The sequence below is a fragment of the Sus scrofa genome, chromosome 10, assembly GCF_054392235.1.
Source record: "Sus scrofa isolate SSC_HxYL_T2T_F1_AM1 chromosome 10, Sscrofa_HxYL_maternal_Yorkshire_Landrace_v2.0, whole genome shotgun sequence".
In the NCBI taxonomy this organism is placed as follows: Eukaryota; Metazoa; Chordata; class Mammalia; order Artiodactyla; family Suidae; genus Sus; species Sus scrofa.
The window spans coordinates 17,231,934-17,249,262 of NC_139392.1; the positions used below are offsets into that span (position 1 = coordinate 17,231,934).

The 17,329-nt window shown below is 45.7% G+C and overlaps 2 protein-coding genes across 7 annotated transcripts in view; both read left to right on the forward strand.

The window, feature by feature from the left end:
• Positions 1-13,499, forward strand: part of LOC146398834 (uncharacterized) — a 29,554-nt gene extending 16,055 nt beyond the window's left edge. The window contains exons 1-2 of one of the 2 annotated variants that reach the window (XM_084979302.1): positions 9,975-10,166; positions 12,633-13,499. In XM_084979302.1, coding sequence (XP_084835428.1) covers positions 12,671-13,372 — 702 coding nt within the window. In that variant the 5' untranslated portion in view covers positions 9,975-10,166; positions 12,633-12,670 and the 3' untranslated portion in view covers positions 13,373-13,499. Of the gene's footprint in view, positions 1-9,974; positions 10,167-12,632 lie in introns of those variants that run through there. The other variant, XM_084979301.1, reaches the window with a different exon arrangement.
• A 104-nt stretch (positions 13,500-13,603) lies between these two features.
• Positions 13,604-17,329, forward strand: part of COQ8A (coenzyme Q8A) — a 45,878-nt gene continuing 42,152 nt past the window's right edge. For 4 of the 5 annotated variants that reach the window (XM_084979293.1, XM_021064416.2, XM_084979294.1 and 1 more), the window contains exon 1: positions 13,604-13,697. The gene's annotated coding sequence lies outside the window, so the exon portion shown is untranslated. Of the gene's footprint in view, positions 13,698-14,076; positions 14,176-17,329 lie in introns of all 5 variants that reach the window. The other variant, XM_021064418.2, reaches the window with a different exon arrangement.

A 17,329-nucleotide genomic window follows, 5' to 3' on the forward strand; every position in this document is an offset into this window, starting at 1 on the left:
GGCATCCTTGGCTAATGTCCATATGCTACAGTGTGTTGAAGAGAAATTAATCTGGGACGATGAGTAATAAGCCTACCAAGAAGGCAGATGCCCGGGGCGCGCAAAGGCTAAGAAAACGGAGAGAAAAGCAGCGGACGTTGGTTGCGGCCAGAGCCGGGCTCCTTCCCGTTGTGGGAGCCTCTTCTGTCATGTGCTTAATTGCTTCTAATTGTGCAGTCAGCTAATTACAGCCATTCGTTTGCCCGTAGTTGAACAGGTTTAGGAATCCCTTGAAGTTGTTCCCTTAAGCTGACAGGGTGGGATTTTTCCGACTCTGGCGACCTCCACAGCTGTGGCCTGGGGTGGTGCTTCCCGGGTATCATCACCGTCGCCTGTCTGGGCAAACGTGACTGATCTCGGAGCCGGGGCATCATGCGTATCAGGCCTCGGAGCACAGTGGGGGCACTTGTGGGCTCTGGGCTGGCACTGCTTTCTTGGTGCGCAGAAGGAGCCTCGCCGAGGTCCAAGTTGATCACATTTTGAAAACAGGATTGCTCACAGCAGCAGCGCTGTTTGAAATAATGAAAGAATTGAAGCAGTGGGCATGACATCACTAGGGGACTGGTTAAACCAATTAGGATTCGTCCATGTAATATTAATACTGCAAAAAGAATGAGGATGCCTATCTACGTACTAATTTAGAAAGAGCTTCAAGCTATATGTATTCTTATTTTAAAAAAATTTTTAATGATTTTTATTTTTTCCATTATGGTTGGTTTACAGTGTTCTGTCAATTTCTACTGTACAGCAAAGTGACCCAGTCACACACATATATACATTCTTTTTCTCACATTATCCTCCATTGTGTTCCATCTTAAGTGACTAAATATAGTTCCCTCTGCTATACACCAGGATCTCATTGCTTATCCACTCCAAATACAATAGTTTACATCCATTAACTCCAGACCCCCTGTCCATCCCTCTCCCTCCTTCTCCACCTTGGCAACCACAAGTCTGTTCTCCAAGTCCATGAGTTTCTTTTCTGCAGAAAGGTTTATTTGTGCCATATATTAGATTCCATATGTAAATGATATCATATGGTATTTGTCTTTCTCCTTCTGACTTACTTCATTTAGTATGAGAGTCTCTAGTTCTATTCATGTTGCTGCAAATAGCATTATTTTATTCTTTTTAATGGCTGAGTAATATTTCATTGTGTGTATGTACCACATTTTTTTAATCCATTCATCTATCGATGGACATTTAGGATGTTTCCTTGTCTTGACTATTGTGAATAGGGCTGCAGTGAACATACAGGTGCATGTATCTTTTTCAGGGAAAGTTTTGTCTGGACATAAACCCAAGAGAGGGATTGCTGGGTCATATGGTAGTTCTGTACTTAGTTTTCTGAGGTACCTCCATACTGTTTTCCATAGTGGTTGTACCAGCTTACATTCCCACCAACAGTGCAGGAGGGTTCCCTTTCCTCCACACCCTCTCCTGCATTTGTTATTTGTTGACTTGCTAATGATGGCATCCTGACTGGTGTGAGGTGGTACCTTACATGTAATCGTAAATAAAAAAAAAACACAGTGTTTAGTATGACCATTTGTATAAAATATAAGGTTATATGTGTGTATTTGCTTAAATTGGTACAACCACTATGGAAAACAGTATGGAGTTACCTAAAAAAACTAAAAATAGAATTATCATATGATCCAGCAATCCCATTCCTGGGCATTTATTTGGAGAAAACCATAATTCAAAAACATGCCTGCACCCCAATGTTCATTGCAGCACTATTTACAATAGCCAAGACATGGAAGCAACCTAAATGTCCATTGACAGAGGAATCGATAAAGAAGGTGTGGTACATAAATACAGTGGAATATTTCTCATCCATAAAAAAGAATAAAATAACGCCACTTGCAGCAACATGGATGGACCTAGAGATTATCATACTAAGTGAAGTTAGTCAGACAATGAGACATCAACATCATATGCTATCACTTATATGTGGAATCTAAAAAAAGGATATGAATGAACTTATTTGCAGAACAGAAACAGACACACAGACTTTGAAAACAAATATATGGTTACCAAAGGGGACAGGTGGTGGTGGTGGGGATGGACTAGGGGTTTGGTGTTGGCATGTGCACCCTGAGGCATACAGAGTGATTGGCCAAGAGAGACCTGCTGTGTAGCACAGAGAACTCTACCCAGTATTCCTTGATGGTCTATATGGGAAAAGCATTTAAAAAAAAATGGATATGTGTATCTGTATAACTGAATCACTTAGCTGTACACCTGAAACTAACACAACATTGTAAATCAACTATACTTCAATAAAACCTTTAAAGATGAAAAAAAAATTGAAAGGGGACAAACTTAAGGACAGCGGTTGCATTTGAGTGGGAAGGTATAAGGGTCTGGGGGCATTGGGGTTGGAAAGTGGGTGGGAGAGAGATGGATGGGGGAGAATTTTCACTGCAAATCTTTTCAAAATAGTTTTTTTTTTTTAACCCCATGAATAAAAAAAAAATCGCATGAATATTTTACCTAATGGAAGATCGACATCAATTAAAATGTTCAAAAGTTTTTAAACATAGGAAAAAGTTTAGGAGGAGGGGCACCTCCAACCCAGTATTCCTACCCAGCGGTTTGTGAAGGTGTCATGGGAAATTCATGTACTTAAGAAAGTGGGTGGAATTTGATTCCTACTTTGCAATATTTAAGGAATAAAATAGATGTTAAATGATTGTTTTCCTGTGATAACAGAGCTCTCTAAAAGCCCCAGGGTGAGGGTGGAATTCCCACTGCAGCTCAGAGGAAACGAATCCAACTGGTAACCATGAGGCTGTGGGTTCGATCCCTGGCCTTGCTTAGTGGGTTAAGGATCCAGGGTTGCCGGGAGCTGTGGTGTAGGTCGCAGACTCGGCTCAGATCTGGCGTGGCTGTGGCTATGGTATAGGCCAGCAGCTGTAGCTCTGATTTGACCCCTAGCCTGGGAACTTCCATATGCCTTGGGTGCAGCCCTAAAACCAACCAACCAAACAAAAAGCCCCGGGCGTGGAAAGAAGGGGTGCAGGCTGTGACCCAGTGGCTCAGGCATCTTCCCACTTAGAAGCAACTCCTCCTGAGCTGGTGGTTTTGACCATCACACAGTCATGAGTTGTTTTTATTCTTAACCACATGCTGTATAATATACACTCCCAAGGGTCAAGGAATTGACAAAGATCCTTTGCTTGATAGTCAAGATTTTGTTGGACCAAATTTCAGTCAGGCTCCTGAACCTTCTTCTAGGCCCATCTGTGCCTTTTCTTGTAAAGTCCAGTATTAGGAAGAATGAAGCTAAGTCAGGTTAGCAAGACTCTCCCATCTTCCTTATCTGATCAGGCTCCTCATCCACCACCAAGTCCAGGTGCTGCCTCTTCACCTTGGCCTCTTTTCAGCAAGAATCCTTTTAGGTTATTTTAGCTAAAAGCCCCTTTACCCCTTATATTTCCTCTTAGTAATTTTCCATCACCTGCCCCCACCCTGCTCCTTGGCCATAAATTCCCACTTGACCCTTGTTATATTCAGAGCAGAGCCCAATCTCTTTCTACTCTGCAAATTCCTATGACTGTGGTCCTTATACCTATAGCAATGAGCCTGAATAATGTCTGCCTTACCATCTTTAACAAGTGTCATGGATTTTTTTTGTTTTTAGGGTCATGCCCAGGGCATATAGAAGTTCTCTGGCCAAGGGTCAATTGTGCCTGCACCACAGCCACAGCAACGCCAGATCGGAGCTGCGTCTGTGACCTACACCACAGCAGGGGTCGAATCCCCGTCCTCATGGATAGTAGTCGGATTCATTACTGCTGAGCCACAAGGGGAACTGATTTTTCCTTTCTTTAATAGAATCAAAAAGATACTGATGTTGAACACTACTAAGTAATGTGGAGAGTGAAAATTATAATTCTACAAATGCGCCTCAGAATTTTTCTCCAGGTCTGAAAGTTATGATTTATCAACTTCTTAGATAGACAAGTAAGCTCTTCTACTTTAAAATCCAGTGTTAAAGAGCAAATATTGCAACCAGTATGTAAATTAATTTTCTGAGGATTACAAATAAAGATAAGCTTTGACTTAACAGAAATAAAAGATACAATTGTTAAGTAAACCAGTTGGTTTTTAGAGTCCTGTATATTTAAGTATCGATGGGTTAATACTATCAAGATGGTCTAAAAGTACTTGAGGAGTTCCCGTTGTGACACAGCAGAAACTAATCTGACTAGCATCCGTGAGGGCGCAGGTTCACTCCCTGGCCTCGCTCAGTGGGTTAAGGATCTGGCATTGCCTTGAGCTGTGGTGTAGGTCACAGACGAGGCTCAGATCCCACTCTGCTGTGTCTGTGGCACAGGGCTGGCAGCTATAGCTCTGATTCATCCCCTAGCCTGGGAAACTCCATGAGCCATGAGTGTGGCCCTAAAAATAAATAAATAAATAAAGGTACTTGAAACACCATAGCAAATAAATTAGACGAAAATGCAGAAAATGCGGTATTTTTATTACTATTTTTTTCCTTTTTGTCTTTTTAGGGCCACACCTGTGGCATAAGGAAGTTTCCAGGCTAGGGGTAGAATTGGAGCTGTAGCCACAGGCCTACACCACAGCTGCAGCAACGTGGGATCTCAGCTGTGTCTGCAACCTACACCACAGCTCATGGCAACGCCAGATCCTTAACCCATTGAGCGAGGCCAGGGATCGAGGACTAGTGTCCTCATGGATACTAGTCAGGTTCGTTAACTGCTGAGCCACACAGGAATTCCTTTTTTTTTTTTTTTTTTGCCTTGGTCCTTTTCAATTTAATTTTTTTATTTCAAAATCTTAAAGTCATTTTCAGGTGTACACATGGTAAAAATTTAGTGAAATGGGTATTAACACAGTATCTTGTGGAATACATGATGCATATTACAGTGTTGATTTATCATTCATTTATTAAGTGAAAATAATAATTAAAATTATATAATGTGTACTATGTGATAGGAAACATCTTAATTACATTAATCAGTTAATCCTCAGCAATACTATTACATGTAGATGAAAAGGAGGAAACTTAAATGCAGAAAAGTTAAATAACTACCTCAGGGTCACACAGGAAGTATGTAGCACAACTGGGATTCTAACCCCGACATTTTGGGTCCAGGGTCCATATTCTATTTATTGAGCACTTTCTTTTTTTTTTTATCTTTTATCTTTTTGTTGTTGTTGTTGTTGTTGCTATTTCTTGGGCCGCTCCCGCGGCATATGGAGGTTCCCAGGCTAGGGGTCGAATCGGAGCTGTAGCCACCGGCCTATGCCAGAGCCACAGCAACATGGGATCCGAGCCGCGTCTGCAACCTACACCACAGCTCACGGCAACGCCGGATCGTTAACCCACTGAACAAGGGCCGGGACCGAACCCAAAACCTCATGGTTCCTAGTCGGATTCGTTAACCACTGCGCCACGACGGGAACTCCTATTGAGCACTTTCTATTTGCCAGGGACTATTCTAGGCGCTGGGGATGTAATGGTGAACTGAAGAAGCAAAGATTTTGCTCTTATAAAACTTCCATTCCAATTGGAGGGTAATGATAATCAAACAAACAGATAATAATGTTAGGTGATCAAAAAAATACTGGGAAGAAAAATAGAACAAGATAAGGGAATACAATTCCTCATAAGGAACACGATGGATCATATTTTGGTAGGATGATCTGGAAAAGACTCCCTAGCAAGGTGACATTTTGTCAGAGAACTGCACGAAGCAGAGAGAGTGAGCCAGGAGGATGTCTGAGGGATGAGCGTTCCAGGCAGAAGGAAGAGTGTGCACAAAGTCTGACATGCAGCTCTTCTTGGCTGTTAGGCAAATGTTGAAAGGAGACCTTTTTAGTTGAAAAAAAAAATTATAGAGGGAGAAGGCAGTTGAAGATAACATCTGAAAGATACCTGCGGTAAGACCATGTTGGGTCATATAGAGCAATGAAAGGATTTTGGATTTCATTCTGAGTGGGATGATAAGCCATCAGGGGGGTTTGAGTTTAGAAATCACATGATCTGATTTTGTTTTCAAACAAAGAATCAAACAAAAAAGGATCACTGTAAGAGGATGTGTGGAAACAGAAGACCATTTCACTGGCTATTTAAAATAATTCAGAAAGGAGTTCCTGTTGTGGCTCAGCAGTAATGAACCCGAACAGTATCCAAGAGGATGTGGGTTCTGTCCCTGGCCCTGCTCAGTGGTTGAGGATCTGGCATTGACTAGTGGGCTGCATTGTAGGTTACAGACACGGCTTGGATCCTGTGATATTGTGGCTGTGGCATAGGCCAGCAGCTGTGGCTCTGATTTAACCCCTAGTCTAAGAACTTCTATATGCCACACTTGCAGCCCTAAAAAGAAAATAAATAAATTAAATAATTCAGAAAAAAAGAAAAATAAATAAAAATAAAATAATCCAGGTGAGGAGTTCCATGGTGGCCTAGTGGGTTAAGGATCTGACAATGTCACTGCTGAGGCTTGGGTCACAGCTGTGGCAAAAGTTTTATCCCTGGCCCCAGAACTTCTGCATGCCATGGGTGAGGCAAAAATAATAATAACATTAATAATAATAATAAGTCAGGTGAAAGCAAATGTTTGCTTGGATTAGGGTGGTAGTTATAGCAAGACAAACATTGGTTGATTCAGGATGTGTTTTGGAGATAGAGTGGAAGAATTTGCTCATGGGTTTGAAGTGAGCTATGAAAGAAACAGGAGAATGCCAAGGTTTTTGGTCTGAGCAGTGACTGAAGACCACTTATTTGAGGCAAGGAGTCTTAGAGGAGAAGCAGCAGGGATAAGGGTGAGAAGTTGAGGGTTGACCTTGGTCATTTTGGGTTTGATACCTAGTGGACACCGTAGTGAAGATCCTTATAGGCTGTTGGATAGGTGAGTCTGGAATTCACAGGAGAGGTCTGTGCCAGAGAGGAAAATTTGGAAGTTGTCAGGTGATGGGTGGTTGGTGGGATCACTAGGAGAGTGGGTGTAGATAGTGAAGGGATACAGAACTGGGTCCTAACGCCCTCTGACATTTAGAGTCAGGAAAATGAGGAAGACCCAGCAATTAAAATTGAGGAGAAATGGATGGTTCTTAGAAGGATAAACAGGAGAGTGTAAAGTCCCAGGGGCTAACTTAAAAAAAAAAATAAAAGAAACTGTTTCAAGAAAGAGGTCATGGGTGACATCATTGCAAATGGCAAAGGAAGTGCCTCTAAACATTCTGTCTTCTACAAAAACAAAGAAAAAAGTGGCAAACATAGTCAGAATCAACTTTTTTCAGTACTCCACAAACCAACCAAAAGCTTGCAGCAAACTGGAGAGGGTTTATTAAACAAAAATGGCTAAATCGCAGGAAGAAAAATGAGCTTTGAAAAATAACATTCCTGGTGCAGCCTGGCTGAGGGAGGATAATGGAGCTGGAACTGTTTCAATGCCAAATTCTGAGAGAACTGTCATTATTTTACCTGTCTGGTGGTTCTCTGGAAGATTTCACTTGCAAGGCTGTCTGCACTTGACCTGACTCAAACTTAGTGTGAAAAGCATTTTTCCTGTCAAACAAAACAAAACAAAACAAATTACAGACATGGTTTTAACTTTGTGGCTGCCTGAGGCAGTGGATCATAGTTAGGTCAAACAATAGATGAACCAAAGAGCTTAAGGAGAAGTTGGGGAATGAGGCATTCACAGGGACTTTGAAAAATTCTCACATATTCTTGGGAACTCTAGAAGGCCACACACATAGCAGGGCTGTGCATATAATCAGGAAAGACCTGAGAAGGCCTTGAGATCTCACCTTTAACTGATTGTGAGGCTCTGCACAAGCAGGAAGTTAGGTTAAGAAAGAGCTGTCAACTGCCTGGTTGAGTGTTGAAAGCATGCCCCAGTGTGCACAGAGTCCCTCAGCAAAGACCAGATGTTTTATTTGTTCCAGACATTTTAGGAAATCTCTTATCATTAGCTGACCACTAAGCTGAGTAGAGACTTCAATGCCCACACACAACAAAATCAGATCTTATAGAATTAGTTCATAAAAGTCACCAAAGAGCAACAATACAAAAAGCAGCAGCAATTACAAATCCTGGGTTTACAGGAGGATGAAGTCTCACCAAGTAGGAAATAGCAATAAAAAGATAGAAATTATTAAAAGTAGTCAAATAGAGTTTCTAGAGTTGAAAAATACAACACTAAAATGAAAAATTCACTAGAGGAACTAAAAAATGGATTTGAGCCGGCAGGAGAAAGAATCAAAGAACTTGAAGATAGGAAGCAATTCAGATGATCCAATTTGAAGAAAGGGAAAAAGGAGTTCCCACTGTGGCTCAGTGGTTGACTAACCTGAGTATCCATGAGGACATGGGTTTGGTCCCTGGCCTTGCTCAGTGGGTTAAGGAGCCAGTGTTGCCAGGAATTGTAGTGTAGGTGGCAGATGTGCCTTGGATCGTGGGTTGCTGTGGCTGTGGCCGGCAGCTATTGCTCCAATTTGATCCCTAGCCCGGGAACTTCCATATGCCACAGTTGTGGGCCTAAAAAGGCAAAAGACAGAGAAAAAGAAAGAAAGAAAGAAAGCAAGCAAGCAAGCAAGCAAGCAAGCAAGAAAGAAAGAAAGAAAAGAATAAAGAAAAATGAACACAACTTCAGAAATCTGTGGGAAATCACCAAATATACCAACATTCCTGCCATGGGAGTCCTGGAAGGAGAAGAGAGGGAGAAAGGGACAGAAAGACTATTTGGGGAAATACTGGCAGAAAACTTCCTAATTTTGATGAAAAACATTAGTCTATACACCCAAGAAGCACACTGAACCCCACATAGAATAAACTCAGATAGGATAAACACCTAGTCATATGATAATGCCCATACTGTCAAAAGACAAAGAAAACTTCTGCTTTTCATGTTCCTGATGAGAAATTAGGTGTTAATCTTACTGAGGATCTTTGTACATGATGAGTTGCTTCTTTCTTGCAATTTTCAAGATTCTTACTCTGTAAGAAAGAAAGGATGTCCTTCAGGCTGAGAGGAAAAGGCAATAACTCAAATCCACATGGTGAAATAAAGAAAATGGTCGGAGTTCCTGTCGTGGCGCAATGGTTAATGAATCCGACTAGGAACCATGAGGTTGCGGGTTCGATCCCTGCCCTTGCTCAGTGGGTTAACGATCCGGTGTTGCCGTGAGCTGTGGTGTAGGTTGCAGACGCGGCTCGGATCCTGCGTTGCTGTGGCTCTGGCGTAGGCCGGCGGCTACAGCTCCGATTAGACACCTAGCCCGGGAACCTCCATATGCCGCGAGAGCGGCCCAAGAAAAGGCAAAAAGACAAAAAATAAAATAAAATAAAATAAAAAATAAAGAAAATGGTCAACGAAACTACACACAGAAAAGACAGCATAGGCACTTTGTTGTTTACTTTTATTTTTTCTCCTGATTTAAAAATTAACTGCATAGTAGTTCCTCTTGTGGCTCAGAGGATTAAGAACCGGATGTTGTCTCTGTGAGGGTGAGGGTTCGATCCCTGGCCTCACTCAGTGGGTTAAGGATCTGGCATTGCTGTAAGCTGCCACATAGGTCCCAGATACAGGTCAGATCTGGTTTTGCTGTGGCTGCAGTTCTGGTTTGACTTCTGGTCTGGCAACTTCCGTATGCCACAGGTGCAGCCGTAAAAAGAAAAAAACCCTGCATGAAACAACAATGATACATCTGTGTGGATAGTCATACAATGAACAGAACAATAATTGGTATGATAATAACAGCACACAAGACGGGGGAGAATGGAGCTATATGGAGCAAAGTTTTAGTATATTATTGACAATAAGCTAGTATTAATTTGAACCAGAATGTTAGGTTAATTGTACCCCAGGGCAACCACTAAGAAAAAAGAAGGGCGGGTTCAGCTGAGTCAAATGCTGCTGGTAGTTTAAGATGAGAGCTGAGGACTGGCTACTTGACTGGGCAACATGGAGGAGAGATGCTGATGAGTAGGGGATGGTGGGGGCAAAGCGACCAGATTGTTCAAATAGAATGAAAGAAAAGGAGGGGGAGAAAGTGAATACAGATAATTCTGCCATGAGTTTTGCTGAAAATGGGAGCAGAGAAATGGAAATGGGATGAGGAAGAGTGAGATAGTTCAACAGGTTTGTACACTAATGGGAATAATTGAGTGGAGAGGGAACAATTGATAAGTGTCTTCTCTGCCTCTGTGATTAAGGAAGATGTTTGGAAATCAGAGAGGAACTATTGGAGCATCATGCTTCTCACCCAAATGCCCCAGGCAGTTTTGGTTATTGGGAGAATATATATATGTATGTATATGTACATAATCTCTGTGTGTATAGATATTTGTGTGTATATTGAATAATACTTTAGTGATATATTATGCCCATTAGAAAAGATACACAAAAATGTAAATTTTTAGAGGTTTAAGATAAATTGTCTTGGTAATTAAGATGGCATATCATATAATCTCTAATGCCTTGGGCACTCAGACATTCAAGAGTGAGTTACGTGGTGAATACAATCCATGCTTCAAATGTCTTCTTGATAATTTTGAATTTTCTGGCTGTCTTTTTATCAGCTCCAGTTAGATTCATCCTTGCTCTTACTTGGTAGTGAGTTCATACATAGAAGAGTAGTCATAATCAATTTTCATTGGTTTTTTTCTTGTTTGTTTTTTGTTTTTTTCCTTTTTATGGCCTGCACCTGCAGCATGAGAAAGTTCCCCGACTAGGAGTCAAATCAGAGCTGCAGCTGAGGCCTATACCATAGCCATGGCAACACCAGATCCGAGCCACATCTGTGACCTATGCCTCAGCTTGTGGCAATGCCAGATCCCTAACCCACTGAGCGACGCCAGGGATTGAAGCCCCATCTTCACAGACACTAAGTCGGGACCTTAATGTGCTGAGCCACAATGGGAACTCCTCATTGCTTTCTCATTGTTCACTCTGACTGCATTATTAGTGTTATCTTCAGACTGGTTTTTCTTGGCCCAGATTTCTTTTTTATGGAGAATTTCAAACAAACATAAAGAGACAATATGAGCCATAACACATCCATCATTCTCTTTCCTCAATTATTGACTCATGATCCATTCACTTCCCCCCAAGCCTGCAGTATTTTGAAGCTAATCCCATACATCATATTATTTCATCTGGAAATAATTCTGTGTGTATACCTAAAACATAAAGACTCTTTAAAAAAACTTAAAATATCAATTTGAAAGAATCTTTAACTTCAAGTAATGGAGGAATCTGCAATAAAAAATCAGGTTGGGAAAGGAAGAAATGTGTTTTTAGCGTAATAAGGTTGAGATCATTATAAGGAATTAAGCTCGAAATCACATTAATCTGATGTAGGTTCCTTCTTTGCATAGACTAGTTGGGGATAAACTAGACTTAGCTAGACTGATGGCCTCTGAAGGAAAAGCAATGTTTATGGTAGTGAGTTATACTATTTTTCAGGCATTTTAGAGCAAAGCTAACCCTGGGCTTGCTGGTGGAGCAAGACTGAACTGGCATGGAAGGCAACCATGCCACTAATACCCCTCCCCACTAACGCTCGGCACCCTTTCTCCATTGCCATCCGCAGCAGCCGGAAGTGATGAAAATCACACTTCATTCCAAGTGTAGTCTGAGGGGGTAGAGTTTGTAAATTACAGGAAGGGATGAACCAGGGACTCCAATATCCTATGGGCAGTGGTGGAGTCACATGGCTCACAGGGCTTGGATGAACACAGGCAGTTCAGGGGACAGTTAGCAAAGGACGGAGCAATGGACACTCCTTGACCGCCTAACCCAGGGGGCTGGAGCCAGTGGCCTACTCAAGGCAAATGCCCATTCCTTAGCCCTGTAATGTTTGGGGGCAGTTCCTTGGTTTGTCAAAAACTCTCTAATTCTCAAAAATGGGCGTTGTATGTAATGTGGAGAAGATGGAGGGAAGGGGCAGAATTTGGACTATGGAGCGAATAAGTGAATGTTCCACAGAGATATCCTGCAGGGCCAAGGTCCGGCCCAGGGGTAAGCAGAGGGCTGCCACCCACCGGCCCATGCTGCAGAACCTCATCTCAGGTCCCATGTAGGGGACGACGGGCTCCAGCGTTCATGAGGAAAGGTGAAGGTCAGTTCACGTCTGGATTCCCCCTCCTCCCATTTCAGGCATCAGCATGCAAATGCTTTCAAAAAAAAAATTTTTTTTTTTTTGTGGTCCTTTTAGGGCTGCACTCGCAGCATATGGAAGTTGCCAGGCTAGGAGTCAAATTGGAGCTGTGGCTGCTGGCCTACACCACAGCCACAGCAAGGCCAAATCTGAGATATGACTGCGACCTACACCACAGTTCAGGGCAACACGCATCCCTAATCCACTGAGAGAGGCCAGGGATGGAGCCTGCATCCTCATAGGTACTAGTCGGGTTGGTTAACCGCTGAGTCAGGATGGCTACTCCGAAATGCTTTTGATTTTTCTAAGCAGTAATATTAAACATGTTTCAAAAATGGTAAATGTGAACTCCTCAAAATAGTCTCAGAATAAAGGACAACTTTTCGGCATGAATATAAATATTTATATGAAAGTCACTGAATTGTTATTTCTCTTTTCCTCACAAGCTCCACCAATAACCTAGGACAGAGCTGCAGACCGGGGAATGGAAACTGTCACACCATCGGGGCTCAAATCTGCACCTCTGGGTGACTTGGAGACCTGGGGCCACTTGGTTCTGGAGGAAGCACTTTCTCTTGGGACAGCTCTGTGTCGGCTGTTTCTCACTCCTGAGGACCCCTCAACCAAGCCGGCTGGCCGCCAGCCGCCGCAGGGCCCGCTTCCGCGCCTTCCACGTGCTGGCCTGTCGCCCGGCTCAGGGGAGGGTCGGGCCTTCCCGAGGAGACTCTCGCTAACAGGAGCAAACGACGCTGCACGCTCCGGACCTACTCCTCGGGCGACCCGACCGGGGCCACCAGCGGCGCGCGCGTGCAGTTGCCCGCAAAGCCAAAAGAGGGACCCGCGGCGAAATGCGACAAGTGGGTGGAGCCGGAGCGCCGATTCAGACGTGCACCCAGGCTGCCCACAGCTCTTCCCCCTTCAGCGGGAACTGGGACAGGGGTCCTCGTTACATAAGGCGAGCACGGGGCGGGCCCGCTGCGGTTGCCTCTGCTCCTTCCACTGCCTCCCCTCCAGGCCCGCTCAGAGGCCCGGGGAGCATCGTCTGGGACGTAGCAGCCAACTGCCGGTCACCGCGCCTGCGCCCTCCGCCTGGTCCGAGGCGGGCGCGGAGCGGGGGGGGGGGGGGATTGTTTGGGCGCACGCGCGCCAGGCCTCCAAGCCCAGAACGCCCCGCTTTCCCAAGTAGGGGAAAGGGCAGCGAGGAGGGACGACGGGGCGGGGCCCTGCGCGCTGGGGTGGTCTCCCATTGGCTCCTCTCTCTCCGCCCTCTGTTCCGATTGGCCACAGGTCGAGCGCACGGGCCGAGCACGCTGCCCCTTGCTGGGCGGCGCTGGGCCGGTGGCCGCGGCGCAGCCAATGGGAGCGGCCCGCGGGGCGGGGCTGCGGGTGCTGGGTCTCCGGGCGCGGGCGAGTTGGTAAACAGATCCGGAGCGCGTGCGGGGAGCCAGCGCTGCGCCGAGTGCGCGGAGGCGGCGCGAAGGTGACTTCGGATCCTAGCTTCCTGCAGCAGGGTAAGGCTGCAGCTCTCCGCGTGCCCTGAGTGCTGTTTGCTTGTGGCCAGAGCTGGGCTCACCACCCGCTTGGGCCCTTCTTGCATCTTTCACAAGGGACGGCGCGGCTTCCCTTTTGCGAATTTAATTTGCCTCCGGCTTTTGGCAGCCGAGCGGTGAGCGCGCCTCAGAATGCAGGGTGGGCGCCCTGCGGCTGTCTCCTACCCCTGTTCCCACCTTAGCCGAGGGCTGTCTCTGGGAGGGGACGAGGGTCACGTGCCCAAGCCTTAGGCCCCCGGAGTATGCTGGGCAGCTCCGGTGACCTGATGTTGTGTTTCTTGGTGTCCAGTACTGCTTTCCTGCCTTGCTTTCTCATGATGATATTTCTCTTCACGCCCAGATCCCTTTGCACTGTCTCAGAGGAGCTAACTGCCCCCGGCCCCATGTTTGTGTCAGGACTTTGACTCCCTTGGTCCGAGCCAGCTGTTGGCTTTCACAGGTGGGGGTTTGGAGTGAACTTGGGAAAGGGGGCCCTTCTTGGTTCTTTCCTCTGTTGGCTTTCCTGTGACCGTCCTCCTCCTCCAGACACTAGGGGTCTTGTGAGTGGTTTGGGCTTAATTGCCTAAACATGTGCCTTTTTCCAACCTCTGCCCTGCTGCCGAGCCCAGGTCGGTTCTCCCAGGTGCCTTATGGGATGGGGAATGCTGCAGGGGCGGGTCTGGGTGCTGGGACTCTGTATTTGGGTGAGGGGTGCCAGTCTCCTGCAGGGTGAGAGACTTCTGTGCAGTCTCTCCTCCTGGTTAGAGCCTGCAGCCTATGGGAAAACTTATCCTTGCTCACTAGGGCCCTGGGTGTGTGTGACAGAAGCCTGAAGGGCTGGGCCTGCCAGGCCTGACTTGTTGCTGGGGATTTGAACATGCCTGATGCCAGCCTGCCAGTTGTCATGGGTGGGTGGGTCATGTTGGCAGGAGGGCCCTTCTCCAGAGAAGAGACAAAGGGGGGTGCTGGTGGTTCTTAGGAGCAGCTTTTTTTGTTGTTCTTGTCTTTTTAGGACCACACCTGCAGCATATGGAAGCTCCCAGGCTAGGGGTCAAATTGGAGCTGCACCTGCTGGCCTGCACCATAGCCACAGCAATGCCAGATCCAAGCTGCACCTGCAACCTACACTGAAGCTCATGGCAACATTGGATCCTTAACCCACTGAGTGAGGCCAGGGTTTGAACCTGAGTCCTCATGGATACTAGTCGGGTTCATTACTGCTGAGCCACAGTGGGAACTCCAGAAGCAGCATCTTTAAGACTGGTAATGGTTTGGAGTTCCCGTTGTGGCTCAGTGGTTGACGAATCTGACTAGGAACCATGAGGTTGCAGGTTTGATCTCTGGCCTTGCTCAGTGGGTTAAGGATCCGGAGTTGCCATGAGCTGTGGTGTAGGTCGCAGACTCGGCTTGGGTCACGTGTTGCTGTGTCTCTGGCATAGGCCAGCGGCTATGGCTCCGATTGGACCCCTAGCCTGGGAACCTCCGTATGCCGAGGGAGTGGTCCAAGAAATGGTAAAAAGACAAAAAAAAAAAAAAAAAAAAAAAAAAGCCTGGTAATGGTTTGGGGCATTTTCAGCCTTGCAGATAACACAGACAAAGCAGGGTTATGATTTTTGGCCTGACCTCGGGCAACTCAAAGGAAATGTGAACTAAGGAAGTCTGAACATTTCCCTGTGTGTCACCTAAGGCAGGGTTTGTCAACCTTATCAACATCCCTGGCCTCTATCCATTAGATGCTAGTAGTGCTGCCACCATTGCCACCACATATAGTTATGACAACCCAAAATGTCTCCAGACATTGCCACATGTCTCCTAGAGAACAGCATCAACCTTGGATGAGAACCGCTTAGGTCAGGCTCTTCAAAAGAGTCTTCCATGCTCCCAGAGGTCTCCTGGGACCTGTCTGGGAGAAGCTGAGAGGTTGTGTCCCCTGACCAAACGAATGATAGAAGCCACGTAGAGTGGGCTTTAACAAGTCCCCACCTCTGCACCTGCGGGGAGAGGCATGGGAGAGGAGGTAGAGACCTATGTGCATTTGCTGTGCCTGCCAGATGCATGGCAGGGACTGGCTAGGTCCAAAGCACAAGAGAAGTGGAAGACTCGTGGTTTCTGTCTTTGGGGACTTTTGCAAAACTGTGGGAGATGTGCCTGCAAAATATCTGTGAAGCAGCTTTTCAATAGTAAACAGGTTTAAGCTGTTTGCTTATCCATCATTGGCTTTTCCCAGGTGATGCTTTGCTCGGCCTCACTTCTTTGCTGAGACATGTCTTAGGATGTGGGAGGGGGTCAGGCCTGTGCCTGCAGAGAGTGTCTGGCTGTACTTCAAGCATCTGTATGGGTATATATATATATATATATATATATATATATATTTTTTTTTTTTTTTTTTTTGTCTTTTTGCCTTTTTCTAGGGCCGCACCCGCGGCATGTGGAGGTTCCCAGGCTAGGGGTCCAATCGGAGCTGTAGCCGCCGGCCTGTGCCACAGCCACGGCAACTTGGCATCTGAGCCGCGTCTGTGACCTGCACCACAGCTCACAGCAACACCGGATCCTTAACCCACTGAGCAAGGCCAGGGATCGAACCTGCAACCTCATGGTTCCTAGTCAGATTCGTTAACCACTGTGTCACTACGGGAACTCCTGTGTGGGTATATTTACATCTACTCCTCCGAGAGCAGCTACCCCTCGAGTGTCCTGAGGCAGAATGGACCCATGTACAATTTGTAGAATTCTTTTCTGGTTGCTCGAAGCCTTCATATCAGAGACAGTGAGCCGTTTCTTTTTGTGCGGAGAAAGACACTTTATTTCTGAGTGTAGATTTTTTTCCCTTCACTGTAACCCAGAATTTATGCCCTAAACTTTAAAGTTCCAAACTGATGGGGGTGGAGACAAATGAAGAATGGTGATTATTTGTACAAGGCAAGGAAACCCAAGCCCTTACCGTGAGTGTCCCTGGCTTATTGTTAATTGATCCTATGGGCTGTATCAGTATTTTCCCATAACCATCCTGGCTTGGTTAGGGGGTCTTTGGGGGTGCCTTTTCTTGCTTGTAGAAAAGAATCTGGACAGGGAGGTCATGTCTCCTTTCTCCAAGAGAGGTTTAGAGAAGTCTTTTATTGGGACGCTCCCAGCTTGGCAGGATAATTTTCCATCAAGAGCCGTGGACACTGAGTCATTATCTTTGTCAGTTGAAACAAGAGCTGTGTGCAAAATTAGACAGGAATATTTAGAGAGTTGTCTTGATCTGACGGTGACATCTGGAAATAGTTCCAGCATTCTTGCTAAACAACAGCCAGGAACCTGGGGGAACCAGTAGAAAGAAGAGCCAGTGGGAGGGGGTGCCAGGGCCCTGCTCCTTTGGGAACTGCACCTAAGGGAGGGGTGGGGTCTGCTGTCTCCGAGACAGGGCCAGGACCCCGAGCCAGATGCATCTCGGTGGGCTAATCCTTGCATTTTTCACACCTGAGTGCATATCCACTGGTCTGTCCGCCAGTGTGTCATTTGTTGGGGGTACACACTCCTGAGCCCTTGACCTTTTGCTTTGAGGACAGGGGCCCACAGAATAAAGTTGGAAATGATCCTGAAAAATCGCTCTCTTTTTTTTTGGCCACTCC